This window comes from Myotis lucifugus, unplaced genomic scaffold (assembly GCF_000147115.1).
Source record: "Myotis lucifugus unplaced genomic scaffold, Myoluc2.0 scaffold_28, whole genome shotgun sequence".
Lineage (NCBI taxonomy): Eukaryota > Metazoa > Chordata > Mammalia > Chiroptera > Vespertilionidae > Myotis > Myotis lucifugus.
In genome coordinates, this window is record NW_005871076.1 from 1,195,541 (window position 1) to 1,216,147 (window position 20,607).

Consider the following 20,607-nt stretch of genomic DNA (forward strand, 5'->3'; position numbering starts at 1 on the left):
CTGGGGATGTCAGAGGGCAATCGGGGGGAAGGGGTGATGGTGGGGGCAGGTCACTCACCAGCCAGCGCTGTCCCGTGATCAGCCCGCGGTCCACCTCCCGCAGAGGGAGGCCAGAGTCATCAGTCGGACATCCCCCGAGGGCTCTTGGTCTGCAAGAGGGCACAGGCCGGGCTGAGGGACCACCCCCTCCACCCCCCGGAGTGTATGAATTTTTGTGCACTGGACCTCTAGTTAAATAATAACTCCCCATTCCTTTCTCCTCCAAGCTCCTGGCAACCATCATTCTATTTTATTTTAATTGTCAAACAAGGATGTGTCTTTTTGTTGATTTTAGAGAGAGAGGAAGTAAGTGAGAGACAGAGAGAGAGAGAGAGAGAGAGAGAGATATCAATGTGAGAGAGAAACACCAATCAGTTGCTTCCTATACACGCCCCTGAGTGGGGATTGAACCTGCAACCTTTGGGTGTACAGGATGATACTCCAATCAACTGAGCCACTGGCCAGAGCCACCATTCTACTTTTTGTCTCTGTGAATTTGCCTACTCCAGGTACTTCACAAAAGTAGAATCCTACAATATTTGTCCTTCTGTGTCTGGCTTATTTCACTTAGCCTCATGTTTTCAAGGTTGATCCATGTCGTACCATGTGCCAGAATTTCCTTTCTTTTTAAGTCTGAATAATATTCTACTGTGTGTGTATATACCCCATTTTGTTGATCTGCTCATCCATTGACGGACACTTGGGTTGCTTCCACCTTTTGGCTATTGTGAATAATGCTGCTATGAACACAGTATATAGACATCTGTTTACATCTCTGTGTTCAGTTCTTTTGCTGGGTTATATGGTAATTCTATATTTAATTTTTTTTGAATAACTGCTTGAAAGTTTGTTTCCAGGATAGCCATCTATCTTTGCCCATGCCAGCAATGGGACGTACCATGACCGCGTATTTTTCTCAAAGCTGTACAGAAGAGAGTGCTTTACATACTCCACTCCCGGCTGCAGACACTTCTGAGTGTGCCCGACAGCGCCTTTCCCCAGTCTCAGAGGCATTCGTCTGTCTCCTGACTCATCACAGAATCTGTCTCTCTGTCCTGATTTCATCTTTTGGCGGACAGTTTTAACCCAGGATGGCCAACAGAAGATGGGCCAGAAGTGTTGAAAAAGTGCCACCACACACAAGTAGCACTGTGGGTGCCAAATGTGCATTTTAATATGTCCTGAGATAAGCAAGCACATTCCAGCAGATCAGGGGAAGGGAGGAAGATGTGAAGGAGAATAGGTAAGGTGGCAGTCTGGGACACCTGGAAGGCTTCACACACATTTCTGCAGCTCAGGGGAACAGCCAGCAACTGGGAAGCCGGGTGGGGAGGAAGTAGGCCAGAATCAAGTCTGACCTCAGGGATCCTGGGAAAAGGAAACGGAGATCAAGACATTTCCTGGGGCAGGCATGGCTCTGCAGGTGCTTCTCAGTTTTGGGAAGGCATTTCTTAGACCAGTGTTGCTCAGCATTTTTTTCATTATCACCCCCTCTTCCTAGGAGCCTTCAAAGACATTTTTTTCCTAATCCCCCTCCCCGCATGAATTTTTAATACCGTAGATATATTGATTATCTGCTTATATGCTGTATGATGTCTTTGCTTTATACACAAAAAGTGTTAGATATTTTTCATTTACACAAACAGAGTGTCACCTTGTTTCGATATCTCCCCATTGAGAAAGCATACTTTATGCTGCACTGGGTATAACTATCTTTTGGAGTTTTGGCCTCCATTTCTCCAACTCAAAACAAAATATTCACCCTCCACCCTCCTAACCGCCCCCCCCCCCCAAAAAAAAAAAATTCCAAACCAAAGTCAAAAGAACTTTTAGGTGAACTCTGTGTGGTTCTTGCAAGTCCCATGTTTTACTTTTCTGGGAGTGGCTCAAGAGCTACCATGGGTTAGATACAGAGAACAGACTGATGGCTGCCAGAGGGCGGTAGGTTGGGGAACTGCATGAAAAAGGTGAAGAGATTGAGAAGTACAGATTGGTAGTTATAAAATAGTAAAGTACAGCAAAGGAAATATAGTCAATAATATTGTAAGCGCTATGTATGGTGTCAGCTGGGTACTGGAAATATCAGGGGGAGCACTTTGTAGTATATGATTGTCTGACCACTGTGCTGTACACCCAAAACTAATACAAAATAATATTGAATATCAACTGTAATTGAAAAATTTTTAGAAACTTTAAAAAAGATATATCCTGGGGGTTAACCTCGTCATGTAAGTGTCGTCTTTCAGCCAGTTGTCTGAGTGATTAGAGCCGGCTACAAACCCTGGAAAATGCACAGAAGCTTGTTTCTTTTTTTTTTTTTTAAGTTTGGGAAATGCATTTTCAACGTGTAATAAAATAATTTGCTATTTCAGCCAATTTCCTGGCAAAGCCCCATTATTAGTTCTGGCATTATTCTTATTGTGTTGATTGGGAGGATGAAGCAGAGAAAGATTGAATGCAACAGCAGGGTGAAATATTTGTCACTGAAGCAATGCAGACAAGTCAAACAATTTGAACTTTGCCTTTGAAGAAGGTCTGGTCTAGACAGGCTATAGCTAGAGATTTGAACATGCTTCCTTGGGGCGTGTGCTTATTTGAGCCTTACAAAAATCTATTTTAGTAGTGTCAGGTAACTCCCTGAGCCTGAACATACTTGTATATATATATATGTATATGTATATGTATATGTATATGTATATGTATATGTATATGTATATACAAGGGCATAAGTATGAGGAGGCAGGGATCACTGGGCACTATGTCAGAACTGCCTGCCATGCTGACCTGAGCCAATTGTGTATACTGAGTTGTATACACAAGTGTTCAGTTCTTTTTGGTCCATATTGCGAATTGATGATCATTTGAGGTTGATGAGGGTCAGCTGCAACACACACAGACATTTCATTAATCATTTTTTTTCCAAGTTGGCATGAAATAGCTTATCTGTTGTGTAAGTTCTATTAAGTCTGTCCTTTTGGGTACTCTGACCATGAACCGCATGAACTGTTCTCTGAAGCTAGAGCTGACAGTATTCGAAAGGCAAGATTCAGAGGCGGTTTTACAGATAGCACCAGGCAGCCAGAATCTTCTGACCCAGTGGCTGGCCCAGGACCATTTAGACATGTGGCATTATGAGTGGCATGCCTAAAGTTCGAGGGTGAAGGGCTTGCTAGAGTCTAACAGTCTGATTTTGCAAGGATGGGTGTGTCTCTAGAATTTAGAGCTAATCCCCATATCTTAAGTCACACTAATTAAATTAATGAGAGTCCATTTCTAACATTCATTATGCTGGTTAGCAAGCCTCTCATTTTACCAGTGAAATTTCACAGTCATTTATGGACATATTGTGCACCTTTTCCTGTTCATTACATGTTCCTTGAAAACATACTTTTTGATACCTTCATAATATTCCATTGTCATAATAGTTTCTATTGTTGATTTCTATTTTTTTTACTATTATAAATAATATTATGACAAATCTGTGACTATAAATACTTGTGTATATTTCTGGTAGCTTCCTAGATTAAAGCACATTTTTAAGATCTTTGATACATGTCACCAAAGTTTCTTCCCAAAAGAATTCTGCCAATTTATAGCTTCCACTGTGAGCTTACTGTGGGTATTATCAGTTTTCTTGCTGTATGACTTGAACAAATGACTTGACCTCTTAGAATTCCCATTTGTTGTCAGGAAATCAGGGCTATTTTACCCTCACAGGGTTGCTGTGAAGAAGAAATGAAATGGTTAGCTTCAGTCTACTGATTTCTACTCCATTGACATTAAAAGTTAATGCTTCTGTCATTAAGTAGTTATATGACCCCAGTTCTCCTCCAAACAATTTTTAAATATATATATATATATATATGTGTGTGTGTGTGTGTGTGTGTGTGTGTGTGTGTGTGTGTATATATATATATATATATATATCTTCCAGAGAGGGAGAGATAGAAACATCAATGATGAGAGAGAATCATTGATCAGCTGCCTCCTGCATGCCCACATTGGGGATCGAGCTCCTGGGCGTGTGGTCTGAACAGGAATCAAACTGTGAGCTCCTGGTCCATGGGTCGACACTCAGCCATTGAGCCATGCTGGCCAGGCTGCAAGCTTTTTCACTGTGTTACCTTGGGCTAGTTGTCCTGAGCTGCTCAGGTCCTTGCTGAGAATTGAATGTCTAGTCCAGTGGTCGGCAAACTGCGGCTCGCGAGCCACATGTGGCTCTTTGGCCCCTTGAGTATGGCTCTTCCACAAAATACCACGTGTGGGCGCACACGTACAGTGCGATTGAAACTTCGTGGCCCATGCACAGAAGTCAGTATTTTGTGGAAGAGCCACACTCGAGGGGCCAAAGAGCCGCATGTGACTCGTGAGCTGCAGTTTGCCGACCACTGGCTAGTCCATACATGTGCATGGTTGTCACAATCCTAACAAAGAGTGGATATTTCAACACCCCAAAAGTCCAAGAGAAAGGAAAAGAGCAAATAAAACTCATTTGAAAGAATAAATAAAAATTGCAATCTGACATAAGAACACCAGTGGAGGATTCTGCCAATTATATACTGGAGACTTATTTCCTGCCTGGTTATATGAATTCTTCCAAGACTCTCTCCATTGCTTAAACTACTTGAAAAAATGGATGAAACATGTTCTGTCCCTCCAGGTCCGGTGGGTGGATTTCCCAGCTCTCTATTTACCACTGTGCATAATACTTTTTAATCCCACTCTTGAGTGCCCAAATAGATTGATTTACTCAATATTTATTCATTAGGTGCTGTGAGGATATTACCAAGAATTCTGATTTTTAACAATTTATTTGTAGATCAGTTAAATAATAGTACCTGTCCTTTTTTTTACATATCCTACCCCCCCCCCCCCAATCCTCTCAGCTCATCCTGCTGTTACCTCTAGAGTTTTAGTCCCGAGAAATGTAGCCTTTGCAGTGAAAACATCTTGGTAAAACTGAGTATTCTGTTCCTCCCACTGAATTTAAATCCATGCCTTTAGCTTGACTATGAGACTTAGGAATCCAAAATCCCCCATTGGCTCATTTGAATTCATGGGTGTTGTAATGGACTGCTCAGTGGTAAAGCTTTCTGGAATCCCTTAAATCAGCCAAGTAAAATGCGAGGACTTTGCCTCCTATGAAACTAGATGAAACCTGGGAAGTTAAGCTCTTACTCGAAATGACAGAACTGGTTTCCTGAGCACGGTGTCATTATTTGGGTAGTGACAGGACATCATGTCTCCACACAGTGCAGTGAGGAGCAAGCGAGTCAGGAATCAGGGGATCAGGGCTCTGGCCCTGCCTTGGTGACACGCTAATGGACTAGTTGCTCTGAACTTCACTATCATTTTTTGTAAAACTAGGAGATCATTTTCAATTCTGACATTGGATGATTTTTTTTCAGCCCGCCCTCTTTTCCCCCAATGTGTAAATACCAAAATTTTAAGAATTTGTCTAACAAATAGTCTTTAATCCTGCACAAAAATTCAGGAGTTTAAGCTAAGTATGGATCCAAGAGTTTCAGAGATAATTCATGTAACAAGTAGATGGTCAAGGCTTGAGGTGGCAATAAAATATTTAAAAAAAAGAAATATATTTTATAAAATACTTGTTAGTATGAGGGGGTGGTTAGCATATGGTAAGGTTGTAACAATTTCATTAAAAATCCTATTCTATGTGGTGACATGTGTCTACTTATTGGCTGCTAACAAGTGACAAAGCTGGAATTCCAGGTGGTTGGCCTCAGAGCTGACCCCCTTAACTGTTGTACACTTTGTCTCCTCGATCTAGAGGACATAATCCTTTCCTCCAAGAAGCTTGGGTGGGGAGATAAGACATGCATGACTCGTCTCCATAAGCATAGGTGTACATATGACTTTGAAGTAGACACATGTCACAACATAGAGAAAATGTCCTTGTCTCCGTAATACTTAATTGTGATACTTGCTTTCCTATTGCTCTTCTGTTCTTATAACTAACGGGGTATCTTTGGAAGTTTGGGGGCCATGTTCTCCCCTCAATTCTGGGTAGAATTTCCAACCAGTCTATTACTTTTCTGAGCTTGTTCTCACCCTCTGTTGTGCTAAATTCAAAGACGATGAGAAACTAGGAATTTGTGGCCACCATAAATCTACACGTAGCGCATATACACCTCTGGCAGGCTCAGAATTGAAAACTGAAATAGCTCTGCACAGGCTGCATTGAAATACCAGAAAAATAGAGGCTGCGTCTGCAGATTGCATGGACTAAGTACATTGGAGGCACAAATGTTTTGTGGATCAAATCTGTTGTAGGATTGTGTTTGGATAGAGCTAGGCTCTTTGTGCTAAATTAAGGCTCTTAGTTTGACCAACAAGGCCAGGAAAACGCCATTAAGGCGTCTCCGATCAGGGGTTAATGCAGAATTCTGGGAAGAGCAACTTGAATGGCAAAGGCAATTTCATTTCTTAAAGGTACACCCACCAGTTAAAGTTCAGTTGTGTGGTAAGTCCTGCGGCATGCGGATTAAATGCTCTTATAGCTCTCCGAGGTGTCCAGCTGTTCCCCTTGACCAGTCTCCCTGCTTCTTTCTGTGACTTCTGATTCTGTTTCTCCACTCTACTGTGGAATTTCATCTCTTGCTGAAGAACCTCATTGGTTGTGCCCACTTTTTGTGGGACTTGAGGCTCCAGGAAGGTGATGGGGAGGAGGTTGGGAGTCTGCCTGTTAAAGAGAAAGCAGCCCTGTGTCTCATGAACCCAGTTTGCTGGAGTGGTATTTCTTTGTCAGTTTCACCTTTTTAAAAATCCTTTTTACTGCCTAGGATTTGACCCCGTATTCCTCACCTAGCATTCTTCCTTAGGTTCTAGCTAAACCGTTTTCCTATTTTTCTCTGAATTTCCTTAGTAGAAAAAAATGGTGGCTTTTGGGGAGTTAACTCCTTTCACACTGACACCCAGTTTAAGAACTGAAAGGCTAACGTTTTTCTTGATCAGTGGTCTTTGGTGGGGATGTAGCTTTTGTTACTTGTAAAGACAATGGAACTTGTTCAAGCCCATTGGTTTTCCTATTCTCTGCACTTCTTGATATGTTCAAAATATTTCTTAATTAAAAAATTGCTGCACCCCCATCCCCCCACCCCCCCACCAAAGACTCTTTCAGTCTTTAAACATAATGTTAAAAATTTATATTTAAAATGTTTTTGACTAGGAACTACCTGCACATAATGGTTGAAAATTATATTTCCCAGAGAGCCGGGTGTGTTCTTTTGCCCTAGTTCTCTTTGAAACCAGCAGAATACTCTGTATGGATCAGCTCTGTGATGTGAGTCAAGCCGTGTAACGTCTGAGTCTCACTCTTCTCATCTGTAAAATGAGGACAGCATTGGAGCTACTACAGGGGGTACTTGTGAGGAGTAAATGAGTTATATGCATAAAACACTTAGGGCGGGACTTGGCACACATTCAGCGACCAGTTGTTATTTAAAATGAAAAATGCAAGGAAGTTATAAGCACAAACTTATTTTTCCCATTATGACATTGACACATATTTAGTGGAGTCAATCCAACCTTAGTTTAAATCTCAGTGCTGTCCCTCCTAGGGTACATACAAACTTAACATCTTTGTAGGTAAAATGTGAATAATAGAGAATTAAAGGAAATAGTGTAAAGAAGTGCTTAAAATACCTTGGCACACAACAAATACTCCATAAATGATAATTATCTTTCCATTATGACTCAAATTGGCATATTTCCTTCTAGGCTTTCATATGCAGATTTTAACCCCTCAGAATTACAGTATCAGTACAATTTCATGGCCTGCGTTTTTCAAGTAATTTTTTATTACAAATGCCTTTCATAGTAACTACACAAACTTCAAAGCCAGCATTTTAATGACTGCATAATATTTCATCAAGTAGTTTTATAATAATTGATTTGACCGTTCCTTTAGTATTGCACATTGAAGGTATTTCCAGGTTTTACTATTATAAGTGAGACCATATAAATTATCTTTATAAGTACTTTCAGATTTTGTATCATTCCCTTAGAAAAGGTTCCCAGAATACTCTTCTCAGTAGGTATCCATTTTCAACATTCTTTGAATGTATCCTTTACCTCCCTCATTGAAGGATGAGCTTCTGTGTGGGGCCCACCAGTTGATCCTCAATATGTAGCACAGAGTTAGTGATGAATAAATATTGAATTAGTGAACAAATGTATATAATGTATTATTTTCCAAAAATGGTGGACCTTCGTGTTTTCATTTTATTATCTTAATATCCGTCTTAAAAGCAGAGAAAGGCTTTGTCCATTGGGGTAGTAGGAAAGGTCACAATAACAAGTAATGTTTACTGAGCGTGTTCTATGCCTCAGACAACATCCTTAGTACATTACATGCATTACCTCCTCCAATCTGCTCCACAGTTATCTGGGTAAGTAATATTGTCACCATTGTCTAGAGGGAGGTGAGTTGACTTGCCCAAGGTCATGCAGGTGGGGCGTGTTGGCACCAGATTCACACCAGGCCTTCAGAGCCTTAGCCTGAGGCTTGATGACTAAGCATCCCCTCCTCCCCACCTCGTTTTCTTTTTCCAGCAGCAAATGTCTTTACACTTTAGTCTTACAGGTTATTTCCCAGGGAGCCTGAACTTGCTGGGCAAATTCCAAACAAGGTGTGAACCAGCGAAGGACCTGGCCTCAGTCTCAGAGCAACAGCAGAATTGCTGCCACGCTGGGTATTGAAAAGGAAGCTCACCTTCGCAGTTCCACAAGTGAAGAATGTGTGAATGTATTTTTTTATAAGCCTTGGAGTTTTTATCGAAGGGAAGAATTTCATTCAGTTGTTTAACATTCAAGCAGCTGGTAGATTTAGAACATTGTCCACGTGGGTGTCTAATCCGAGTAAGAGGATCTGGGACCAGGCAACATAAAGGATGTGATCCTGGGATTCACCAGTGATGCTTCCTGTTTAGTTAGCAACTGAAACAGGTAGAGCAACTTTTAAAAAGTATCAACTATGTTATTACAGCCATTTCTTCCATTTCTCTGTGAGATCATAGAAAAAATATACGGATTGGTCTCTGCCCTCAGTCCCTGGCACAGATCTTGTAAAACCGTTGTAATTTTGTAAGTGATAAGAGCATTCGAAGCATCTCTTGTTTTAATATTTGTCTTTGATATCACCCCCAACACAGGGCTCCTAAAACCCTTGTAAACTCCTAAGTGATAAAGCACCAGGAGTGTCTGGTGCTAATGAGGTGACTCTGGGTGGCTCCTGGGTGGGGGCTGGTCACCAGAAAGACCAAGTCATGATTAGAAGCTGGGGAGTTTCAGCCCCACCCTCATCCTCCAGAGAGGAGAGAGGCGCTGGAAATGGAGTTAATAATTGATCATGCCTCTGCGAGGAAGACTCCGTGAAATGCCATTAGGATGAGGTGTGGAGAGCTTCCAAGATGGTGAACACATCCACACTGGAGAGGCGACTCACTCCGAGTCCATAGGGACAGAAGTTCCTGTGTCTGGGACCCTCCCGACCCCACCCTGTCTATCTCTCCATCTGGTGGTGCATCTGTATCCTCTATCATATCCTTTGATGAACCGATAAATGTAACTGTTTCCCTGAGTTCTGTGAGCTGCTCCCGCAAATTAATCAAACCTGAGGAGGGGGCTGTTGGAACCTCCAATCTATGGCCAGTTGGTCAGAAGCATAGGTGACAATCCCAGTTGGTGACTAGTGTCTGAAGTGTGTGTGTGTGTGTGTGTGTGTGTGTGTGTGTGTGTGTGTGTCTTGTGGACTGAGCCCTTAACCTATGGGATCTGATGTTATCTCTGGATAGATAGTGTCAGAATTGAGTTAGATTGTCGGACACTAGCTGGTGTCAGAGACTTGCTTGTTGTTGTGCGCCCCCCCCCCCCCACATTTGGTGACCAGAAGTGTCAGGGTTGTAGTGTTCTGTGTGAGTAGTAAAGGAGGCTCATAGGGAAGAAACAAGCACACTGTAGAAAAGAGCTGGGTTTTCCCTACACAGGTGGAAAACTGAGTATTTCCATTGTACTCCGCTTTCAGTTTATTATGGGGCTGGGAATTTAAAACACACACACACATTTGTGTCTATAAGCACTACAATGTTTTTCCCCCCTTTTCAAATGACTAAATCTTAAAAAGAGCAAGAGTTTTATCTTTAGACTGCTATTTGCATATAGATACTTGATTTTTTAGTCATTTATATGTAGCTTTTGTTCTGGTTGCTCTGGTTAATTTGTGATGTTACATGCTTAGAATTTTTTTTGCAAAGCCTCACTTCTTGAACTTGCCATGTACTTAATGGTTCACCGCTCAACGGTAGCTAAAGGATGTGGAGTGTGGGCGCGCCATTGTATTTATGTTGCTGATGTTCATGACAGCACTCCAGCTCCCAGGTGTGCCCTGATACTTCGCTCACCCTCCTCTGGTTCTTTCCCCAAGAAATGATGATCATGTTTAGCATTGAAAGCTTTTCTTTGGGGGAAGTAAAGGGCTCTCCAGGTTGGCTCCAGGTTGGCATTTGACAATCAACCAAGGAATTCTCATCAGCAGATACTGTGTTGAAACAGAAATGCTTCTGGTGCACCTTTGCCGGCCAGCCTCTCCAGTGTGCACGAGGGAGCTTCACTTGGATTCAACAGAAAACAAAATGCATTTGGAGATGTGGGAGGTGCTTTTATTCAAGAGGCACAAGTGGTGCAGTCTCAACCTGCCTCCCCTAAATTTATAAAATCAAAACCACCCCGATGTAGGTGAAAATGACGCTGGGATGGCAGGAAGGACCATACTTAAGGCAGTATGTCATTTTTTTGGTCATTGGAGATGAGAACCCTATAAACATGCCTTTTTAAGGAGATGGTGTACCGAGGGCTCGGAGTCACAAAAGCCCGGGTGTGAATCTGGATTCCCCTCTTACTAGCTGGGTGCCTTTGGTCAAGTTTCTTAACATACCTGAGGCTCCTTTTCCTCATGTCACTGACTCACAGGTTGGGTATGAGGATTAAATGAGACAAGGCACACCGTGTGCTCAGCACAGCCCTGTAAGGACCTCAGCCTCTCCATAATGAGTTCTTTCCTGGGCCTGCGATTCTAATTCTGTCTCTGTTGCTGATGACCCCTGTGACCCCGAGAAAGCCTATTTACCCGGCTGGGCTCAGGGTTGTCAAACAGAGGTATTAGTGGCCCTTAGAGGTGATGCAAAGAACAGGTCAGATACGCTTTGTGAAACATGGACAAGCACAAGGTGACAGGAACAAGCAGGGGCTGACATTTCCTCTAAGTCAGCGATCGCCAACGGAATGGGGGGGCCTTATGGGGAGAGTCCCATTGTGAGGGGCCCCTAGGCAGATTTAGGTCCATACAGAAGTCAGTAGCCACATTTCAGGCTACTGGGAGAATAGGAAGTCATGGTTAACCAAAGCCTGTCATGTGTCAGTAGCTTTATGTTGTCTCATTGAATCCTCAGAGCCATCCTGCCAAGGATGTGTGCTTATTCTCTTCTCTCCACCCATTTCACAGGCACAGAAACAACTTTAGTGAGGCAAGTGCTCCCTGTGGAAAGAGTTGGAGAAATCCAGTTTAAATTCCAGTTTGGCCACTTACTAGCTCTGTGACCTTGAGCAAGTTATATCTGAGGCCCAGTTTCTTTCTCGGAAATGGTGAGAAGTAAAAGTGTCTTATCTCATAGGACTGTTGAGAGGATTACATGAGATAATGTAGGCTAAACCCCTGGCATGTAGTAAGCCGGTGATAAATTATCATTAACCCCAATATTGTTGATATTTGGTGGGATGGGTTTTTGACTAAAACAGAGTTTTGGGAAATTATATTTTGCTTTGTTCAAACACCTGATTTGAAGACACAGTGGAACTGGCCCTCCATGTGAAGGGGATCACTGACTTACAGAAATTAATGAATTTGGGAGAAGGAGGAGGGTAGAGATAAAAGACAAAAGGAGAATTATCTGGGCATCTATTTAATCTGGATATTGGATTTACTTATTCTGTTAGAAACAGTTCATTTTACCTCTCTGAATAGGGGAAATTATTGATGCCACAGGAATTACAGGGCCAGATTTTCGAGATATGAGTGGAAATGAGGTCCTTAGAAAATGAATTTTCTAAGACTCTCACAGGAGGATGGGATGTGGAAAAAGGTTTTATTTGCGCCGAGTTGTATTTCTCAGGTTCCAATGTCCCATTACCCTCAACCCAGTCTGGGAAGTGGGGCAGCTGGGAGTTCAGCAGAGTCAGAAACAGGGCCAGTGTCCAGAGCTTCGGTTCCATGTTGCAACTGGGGGTGGTTCAGCATTCAGGCCAGATTAATGTCTGTCAGCCCATGTGTGCAGCTCAACAGGGCAGCGCCCCGTGGGGCACAGGAGAGTGCAGCCCCCTGCTGCCAGAGTCCCCGGAGGGCCTAGTGCTGGGAGAGAGCCTTTTCTTTGAAGTTTATATATTTAGATTTTGAGCTCTTGCAGTGGCCATGCCCATCCTGGCCACTGACTCCCTTGCAGGTGTGATTGAAGGGCAAGCACCTTCCCGGCTCACTCAGACCTTACTGGGCATGCGTCTAAATGGCCTCTCCAGTCCCAGCCTTTATCGATCAGCAGGGAACAGACTTCAAAAGTGATGAATGCAGCCTTTTTTAAAATAAAGCTGTATCAATGGCGTGCCTATATTATCTGGTCTCCCCTTTCACTCCTTTCCTGTTAGATAATAACTCAGTTACTATAATGGCATCATTATGACTGAGCTTAAATCTGATGAATAGTGAAAAATGGCTGATAAAGGGAACTGATAGGTACCTTGTTCTTTAGTTTGCCAGTCCAAGAGTTGGTCCTGGGCCCATTTGGTGCCAGGCACTGAGGTAGCCCTGCTTCGATGTAAGGAAGATTGTCTTATAGTTTGGGGTGACATAGGTGGGATATGGAGTAGAAAGCTTCCCATCAACAGAGGTTTCTAAGCAGGTAAGAGATGATTAGTGACATGCCATGGGTGGGATGTGGCACCGGGTGGGAGGCTGGCCTTGAGTAGTGGTGAAAAAGCCATATTTTGCACAAAGTCGAAGTCAAGAACAATGAAATTATAGACAGGTCACATTTTTAAATATTAAAAATGGGGGTAGGGGAAAGTAACCTTATAAAATAGAAACACTCCAGTAACTAAATAACTTTTAGCCACTAAACTGTTCATGTCAGGTCAGGGTTTATGTGAAAATTGGCATTATGGAAATGGCTTTGTAATCTTTCATTCTGATATTTGATGGAGAACTCTATAAACCAGATGGGCCACTTTTGATCCTTTGCTGAGAGTTTTCTATCTGGACTAAAATAATATAATGTCATCTCCAATTTTTAGATTTTATTATTTGGTGATATATTCTTTTCCATTACGAATTGAGATTAAATATTCATAAGGAGAGAGGAAGCTTTATAATGTGAAGCAAAGGCATCTAAATTATTGTATTAGTTTAATGTTCTGCAGTTACACCTAAAGATTTTAGGTTCCTTATCAAAATAAAAATGAATCTTACTCAAGAGTTTATTAGCCAGTTTGGGAAAATTATATTGAAGTCATACATTCTGTCAGGATATTCCTACTTGAAAAGTATTGTATTTAAAATAATTTGTAGATGTGATTAAATATTGATTCACATATTCAGAATCATGCAGGAGGACTAAAATCTGATTTATATATCAGGTTTTTTGAACATAGTCAATAGGGAAGGGAAGAATAGCTCTTGCTATGTACTCACCAGTATGATAGGTATTTTCACATCCACAATTTCATTGAGAACTCCGCCCCTCAGTGTTGGAAGATCTTGGATCCTGGACTCTCAATCCTGATAGCCTAGGGTGGAAGCAAAGCTTTGCTTCTTAGTGATTACGTGATTTTTGTCTGGATGTTTGATTTCTCTGAGCCTCTGTTCTCATAAAAAAAAAAAAAAAGATAATAATCCTCTAAGGCAGACGGGAGGTTAAAATAAGCCAATGCAGGTAAAGTGCTCAGCACAGAGCTTGCCAGTGCGTGCCAGTGAATTTTAATTATCAGTACTGTTTCATAGATGAGGAAGTCTTAAAAAGAGCTGGACAGCATTAGATTAAAAGGTGCTTTATTGGGGCAAAAGATCTCTTCCTGGAGAATCTGAGTAGTGTTTCTCTCACCTTTTCCTGTAAAAACTGGATGCAGATCCCTCCTTTTAGGTCTCTCTCCATCTCAGGGAGCTTACATTCTATTGGGGAAGGGGGGACAGACAGTACAAAATGTTTTAAAAGCAGGACAATTACTTATAGTGACAAATGCTGTAAAGACAGTAATAAAGACAGCTGACTTAGCTTGGTTCGTAGGGGAGTCTCTGAGGAGGTGAGTTGAGGTCTGAATATTGCCAGGAGCTAGCAAGCCACTGAAGGTCTGGTTATGTTCCTGCTGGAAACAAAGGGAGCAGTGAGTAAACAAGAAAGGATCTAAGTGGTAGACAGACAACCACAGTATAGTGATTACCAGAGGAAAGGAGGGTGGGGAGGTAGAAGAGGGTAAAGGGGCAATAAGAAACAAATAAACAGAAGGAAGGAACTGAGCATGTCCTATGAAGAGAAAGCAGGCCTGTGAATGTCAAGTGGTGAGGGGAGAATGGAGGGAGCTGTAGTTGAGGTGGGCTGGAAGCCGGTCATTGAGAACCTGATAGCCATATGGATTTTATTATAAAAGCAATGGATAGAGTGTGGATTTTATTATAAAAGCAATGGATACTATTAGAATGTTGAAGCAGGGTGGTGGCATATTCTTATTCTACCTTTTATTCATATATAAATGAAAATATTTGAAGACAGTTTTATGTAAGCCAACTTAATAAAAATATTAGAATGATGGGTGTGGGTGGAGGGGGGTCAATGGGAAAAACAAACAAAGGGGACATCTGTAATACTATCAACAATAAAGAAAAAATAGAATCAAAAGGGAAGTGGGGTTTTTAAAGTAAACTTGTTGCAAATCTTTTTATCAAAAGGTGAGTGGTCTTATCATGTAAACTTCAGCATCTGAAATGACCTCCTTTCTAAGCTCCTCCAGACTAACCCGGATTCTTCAGGGCTCATTTTAAGTCCCATCTCACTGTTAGTGTTTCCACATCATTCCTTTATTTTTATCTTTTATCCTTTATTCTTTCCTTCATATCCTGACCTTTTCAACCACACTTTCAAGAATGGTAACTACTGGACAGATGCACTGTAATTCCCAATTTCAAATTTATCAGCCTGGCATTCAAAAGCAGTCCGTTGATTAGTTTCACAATCTTGCAGCTTTGAGCACCTATTGTGTGCCAGATTCTGCACTAGACAGTAAGGATAGAAATGTAAGTAAGTCACTTCTCTTCCCTGTCTCTGAGCACTTCATTATCTAATGCAGTAGACCTGTAAGCTGATGATTGATGGGTTGACTGATAGATTTATTCATCCAGTAGACAATTACTTCACGTCTTCTATGTACCAGGCATTTTTCCTCTCTAGAGCATACAACTTGAGTAAGATGGACCCACCCTATGCCTTTTCTTTATCACATAATAAAATGAAGCTGATTCATCATTTGTCTGTCCAAAAAGCTTTTAAGCCAAGTCTGTAAAGGTGGATCCACTTAATGTTTGTTCTGCATTTCAGGCATCATTGTGTGATAAGTGGTGAAAATTTAGTCCCTTTAAGCCCCATCTCCTGGGGGTTGAGTTCAAGCGTTGGAACTTTATTTGAAAGGACTGTATTGATTGGGCTTTGATTTGGTCTTCCTTTACCAAACAGAGGTACTAAATAGTGGTTTGGCCTCACTGGTAGGGCTTTTTCTTTTCTTTTCTTTTTTTAAATTACTTTATAGGTCTCTCACTTTCTCTTTCTCCCTCTCTCTCTCTCTCTCTCTCTCTGCCCCCGTTTTCCACCTTCTATTTCAAGCTGTTCTGCTTAAAAAGATTAAAGTTGTATGAGAGAGGTGGGGGGGGGGGAAGGGGAATAAAAATCAACTGTCGCACTGTGAACATAATTGATTCAATAAATAACGTCTTTCAATTCCCCAGGCAAACCTCAAAGTCTTCACTTATGTCAATTAGTGTTCCTCTCTGTAAGTGGTGGGTTCCTAATTTAGACGGATGGGGAGAGTTCACAGAGCTTGCTTCCTAAGGAAGGAGTGTGCTTTTCTGGTTTTAAAGACATAATGTGTTGATTTAGGTGCCCACTCTGCAAAAAGAAGCTTGAAGCAGAATTAACGTGGCTGTTTCTCATCTTCTTGAAAATAGAAGGAAGACATTCAGTTCTTGTCTAGGAGTTTGTTGAAACAACAACAACAACAAAGGAAAATGGGGAAGAAAATCTGCTAGACTAGATGATACAGGGACTTTGTCTTGTTTGTTCACCATTTGTTGTCAGTGCACATAGTAGGTGCACAATACATATTTGCTGGCTGGATCTCTTAAATGAATGAGAGAAGAAAGGAGAACAATTCAGGTCTGAGATTAAATTTCATTCCAGAGGTTATTTCACCACCTGTCCCATCCCTCTCCTTTCCTCCCTAATCCTTTAAGAGGAGAGTAACTCTAAAGTATAAGATTGTTGTATATACTGTATCTTCAGATGTGAATTTTGTCAATTTCCAGACCAGCAGAGTTGAAAGGGATCTTGGAAGTGATGTTAAGCTGCCATTTTTAAATTCCAGTAAATGGACTCGTTTTGTTTTAGAACCACGTGAGGTGTGTTATAAATCTACAGATTCCAGGCCCCAACACTGGAAGTTGTGGCTGAGTCAGTCTGGATAGGGCTTGGGCATCAGTATTTGTCTTTGTGGGTTCTTAGGAATTCCTGTGAGCAGCTGGGTGTGGATAGTACCATCTATTCAGCCTTGTTATTTATTCCCTGAGCTCTGTTGGTTTAAGTTACTTCTTGGGAAAGGTGACTAGCCCAGGAGAATAATGGCAGACAGTGAGTGACCCAGGTGTCCTGACTGAGGACAGTGCACCGGGTCCTACAGTTTGCTGCTTTGTTTACCCAACACTCTATGCTCCTTAGTGTTCTGCCAAGACCTTTTCATTAATACTTCTTCCTTCCAAGACAGTGATAATATTTGTGGTGATGGTCAGCCAGAATCTGGAGGATCTTCTGAAATGTTTACAGAGATGTTACATTTTGTTGAATGTACTTTGGTACTAAATATGATGTTTTATTGTCTTCTCTGGAGATGCATCCCTCTCCCATGACTCAGAATAAACCCCCAATAGGAAGCCACTTCTTTTCTCTTGCAGTCTCTCTGAGAATCATCAGGGCACTTGTTACTTACATTCCCATTAAATCAAAGGCATTGTGTGAAGGGCTGGGAACCTGTATTTTAGATATGTTTTTATTAATTTGTTAGAGAGAGATAGAAACATCGATCGGGTTCCTCCTGCATGCCCCCTGCTGGGGATTGAGCTTGCAACCCAGGCAAGTGCCCTGACTGGGAGTCAAACTGTGATCTCTTGGTGCATGGGACGATGCTCAATTCACTGAGCCATACCAGCTGGACAGGAACCTGTATTTTAAATTAGCTTTGATCATTAGTATTCTCTCTAAACTATTTTCCAGTCCCTGAGAACTGTGTTCCATGTCCCTGGATCCAGCTTTGACTTCCTTTAGACCCTAGCCCAGTGGTTCTCGACCTGTGGGTTGCGACCCCTTTGGCGGTCGAACAACCCTTTCACAGGGGTCGCCCAAGACCATCCTGCATATCAGATATTTACATTACGATTCATAACAGTAGCAACATTACAGTTATGAAGTAGCAACGAAAATAATTTTATGGCTGGGTCACAACATGAGGAACTGTATTTAAAGGGCCAGAAGGTTGAGAACCACTGCCCTCGCCCATAATTACATCATAATCCTGTCTTCCCATCTGACGATTTATCTTCTGGTCTTCAGAACTTGTTCTTGAAGGAAGAAAGAGGGAATATCTTCTTTCCTGTTTCCTCCAGGGGACTTGACTGGCCAAGGTGGGTGGGTAGGCAGTTGAAATGTACAGTAGTGGAGTGAACATGGTGAGAAGGTTAGAAGGTGGCCCCTGAAACACAGGAGAATGCCTGTGTTCTTTCCTGCTGTATTACTTAATAGCTGTGTAACTTTGGGCAAATTACTTAAACCTCTTTGAGTTTCTGTTGCCTCACCAGTAAGATGGGGTAAGAATGGTACTTGTTCAGAGTTTTGTGTGTATTAAACAAGGTGTCCTAGGTCAGCTGTCAGGACACACTGAGAGATGGAGATCTGGGTGCAGAGGGTTATGGAAGAGGACCTTAGGGACAACTTGTGAGGGAGGCAGGATTAGGCTGCAGGTGACATTGAACTGTGACACAGTTGCAGTGAAGGTCTCAGCTGATCCCATGGGGAGCTGGAGATGGGATGCTCCTCAGAGTTGTCCTGAATTGAGGGAAGGGGGCCAGGCCTTTAGACTCCTGTATCCACCAGTCATTGCATGTGGGCTGCCCCTGGAGAGGGGACATGATCTCGGGGAAGGCAGCTCTTTGGCTAAGAGGGTGGCTGTGTGCCATCAGCAGCCGACAGTGCTGGCAGAGGGTAGGGAGGGGAGGTGCCTGAGTCCCTGAGCGGATGTCCTCAGTGCACCCAGCACCCACGACCCAGGATAATGCACATAAAACCTTAGCAGTGAATGTAGAACCTTTGTGAATATTCAATTAATATTAACAATTGCCATTATTATTCCAGCTCTGCCAATGCCATGTAGTAGCTGGGGGCTTTTAAGAAGTTAACTTCTTGCCCTAACCAGTTTGGCTCAGTGGATGGAGCGTCGGCCTGCGGACTGGGTGGGGGGTCCCAGGTTCGATTCCGGTCAAGGGCATGTATCTTGGTTGTGGGCACATCCCCAGTAGGGGGTGTGCAAGAGGCAGCTGATCGATGTTTCTCTCTCATCGATGTTTCTAACTCTCTATCCTTCTTCCTTCCTCTCTGTAAAAAATCAATAAAATATATTCAAATAAAAGAAGTTAACTTCTGTGGACTGTCTTATGTTTAAAATGGAGATCCTAAACTCCCTACTTCCCTGAGTAGTTCTGAGCTCACATGGAGATAATATATGTGAAATTGATGAGCAGATTAGAAAAATGTACAGCGAGACTGTGAGCCTACTTTTCGGAAATGAATATAGGGCCATGACTTGGATTCCTTGAAGGGGAGGGTTGTGATCACTGTAAAAGCTCTTGTCTGTGAAATGTGGCATTTTGATTTTTCTTTCTTCTCTCTACAGGGAATTAGAATAATGGAGATGCTGCTAAAGGAGCAGTGTGGTGCCCCCTCAGCCGAGTAAAGAACCATCAGTGAGTACCAAAAGCCTAACCAGAATTGGTTACTCAGGCCATGTGTTCATGCTTATAAGCCTGGTGTTATGCATCTGCCCCCTTGGGCTATTCATGCTGTACATTTCCTGGTGTATGCACAGGGGATGGTCTCACAGGTATTTCATTATCTGTTCTGTATCTTTCCTTACTTGGTTCTTGATTTTCAGAGCACTTTTGTACTACGTGCTGGGTTATAACTGCACTCAAATTGTTTAAACTGCTCAGCACAATCCAACATGATTATCACTCTCAAGGTGGCATAGATTTGTAGAGACCAGAGCTCAGCATAAACGGAAGCTTTAATTTTATTGTTCTGAGAACAAGGAAAGGAGGGATTTAGAGTTTCTGAAAGGGATATCTTGACTGGCCAGTGAAATAAATATATTTTATCAGTCATCAATTGGGGATGGCTGCCTGAAATGCTATGGAGAAGGACTCTGAGGCCTTGAAAATAATTCTCAAGCTCTGGGTCAGGGTGTGTTGATTGATTAGCAATGTCTGTCACAGACACAGGATGGAAGAAAGAGCACTTTTGCAGGAGCACATGCCCCTTCTAGTTTAGGGCAAATAATGTAGGGTTAACAGATAGCAGGGGGATTTCAGAATTACTTACATTTTTTCCCCTTGAGTTTTTATTGTCTACATCATGGAGAATGGCTTCATAGTGGAAAGGGAATAAAAAAGTTATTTAAGGGAGACTCAAAGCCTAACATAAAGGAGTATAGTGGATTTGCATCTTATGACATTTATTGGACTTGGATTTTTAACATCTGATAGAAGGTAAGACCTTTAAGCAGTGCAAACATTGTCTTGGGTATTTCAAAATTATCTCAAATTTCCTTATATTGGCTTAAAACTGTAGTACACATGGTTTTATATGAGCAACCTGGTATTCCATACGATAAAGCCTGAGGTGAATTAACCAAAGAAGAAGCAGAAGGAGCATTTATGTGCAAGTATCTCAGCATTCAGAGCATACTGGTCACACCTCTGCATGGGAATTTGAGAATTATAAAGTGTTTCTGCTTGTTTGCAGGCTTGACTTCATGTATACTTAACACATATTAATAGATTTATTGATTCCCGGAAAGGGGAAACAAGATCATTTCCTGTAGCACAGGCAGGGTGCATGGCAGGTGCTCAAAAAATGTTGGAATAGAATCTGAGTATTTTGTGCTCCCATATCCACTCTGTTCTTTGGAAAGTTG

At 42.0% G+C, this 20,607-nt stretch overlaps 1 protein-coding gene across 1 annotated transcript in view; it reads left to right on the forward strand.

Annotated features, from left to right (window-relative positions):
- Window positions 1–20,607, forward strand: part of PRELID2 (PRELI domain containing 2) — a 61,566-nt gene that overhangs the window by 36,505 nt on the left and 4,454 nt on the right. The window contains exon 6 of the mRNA XM_006086403.3: window positions 19,309–19,378. Within this exon, the coding sequence (XP_006086465.1) occupies window positions 19,309–19,368 (60 nt within the window). The 3' untranslated portion in view covers window positions 19,369–19,378. The remainder of the gene's footprint in view (window positions 1–19,308; window positions 19,379–20,607) is intronic.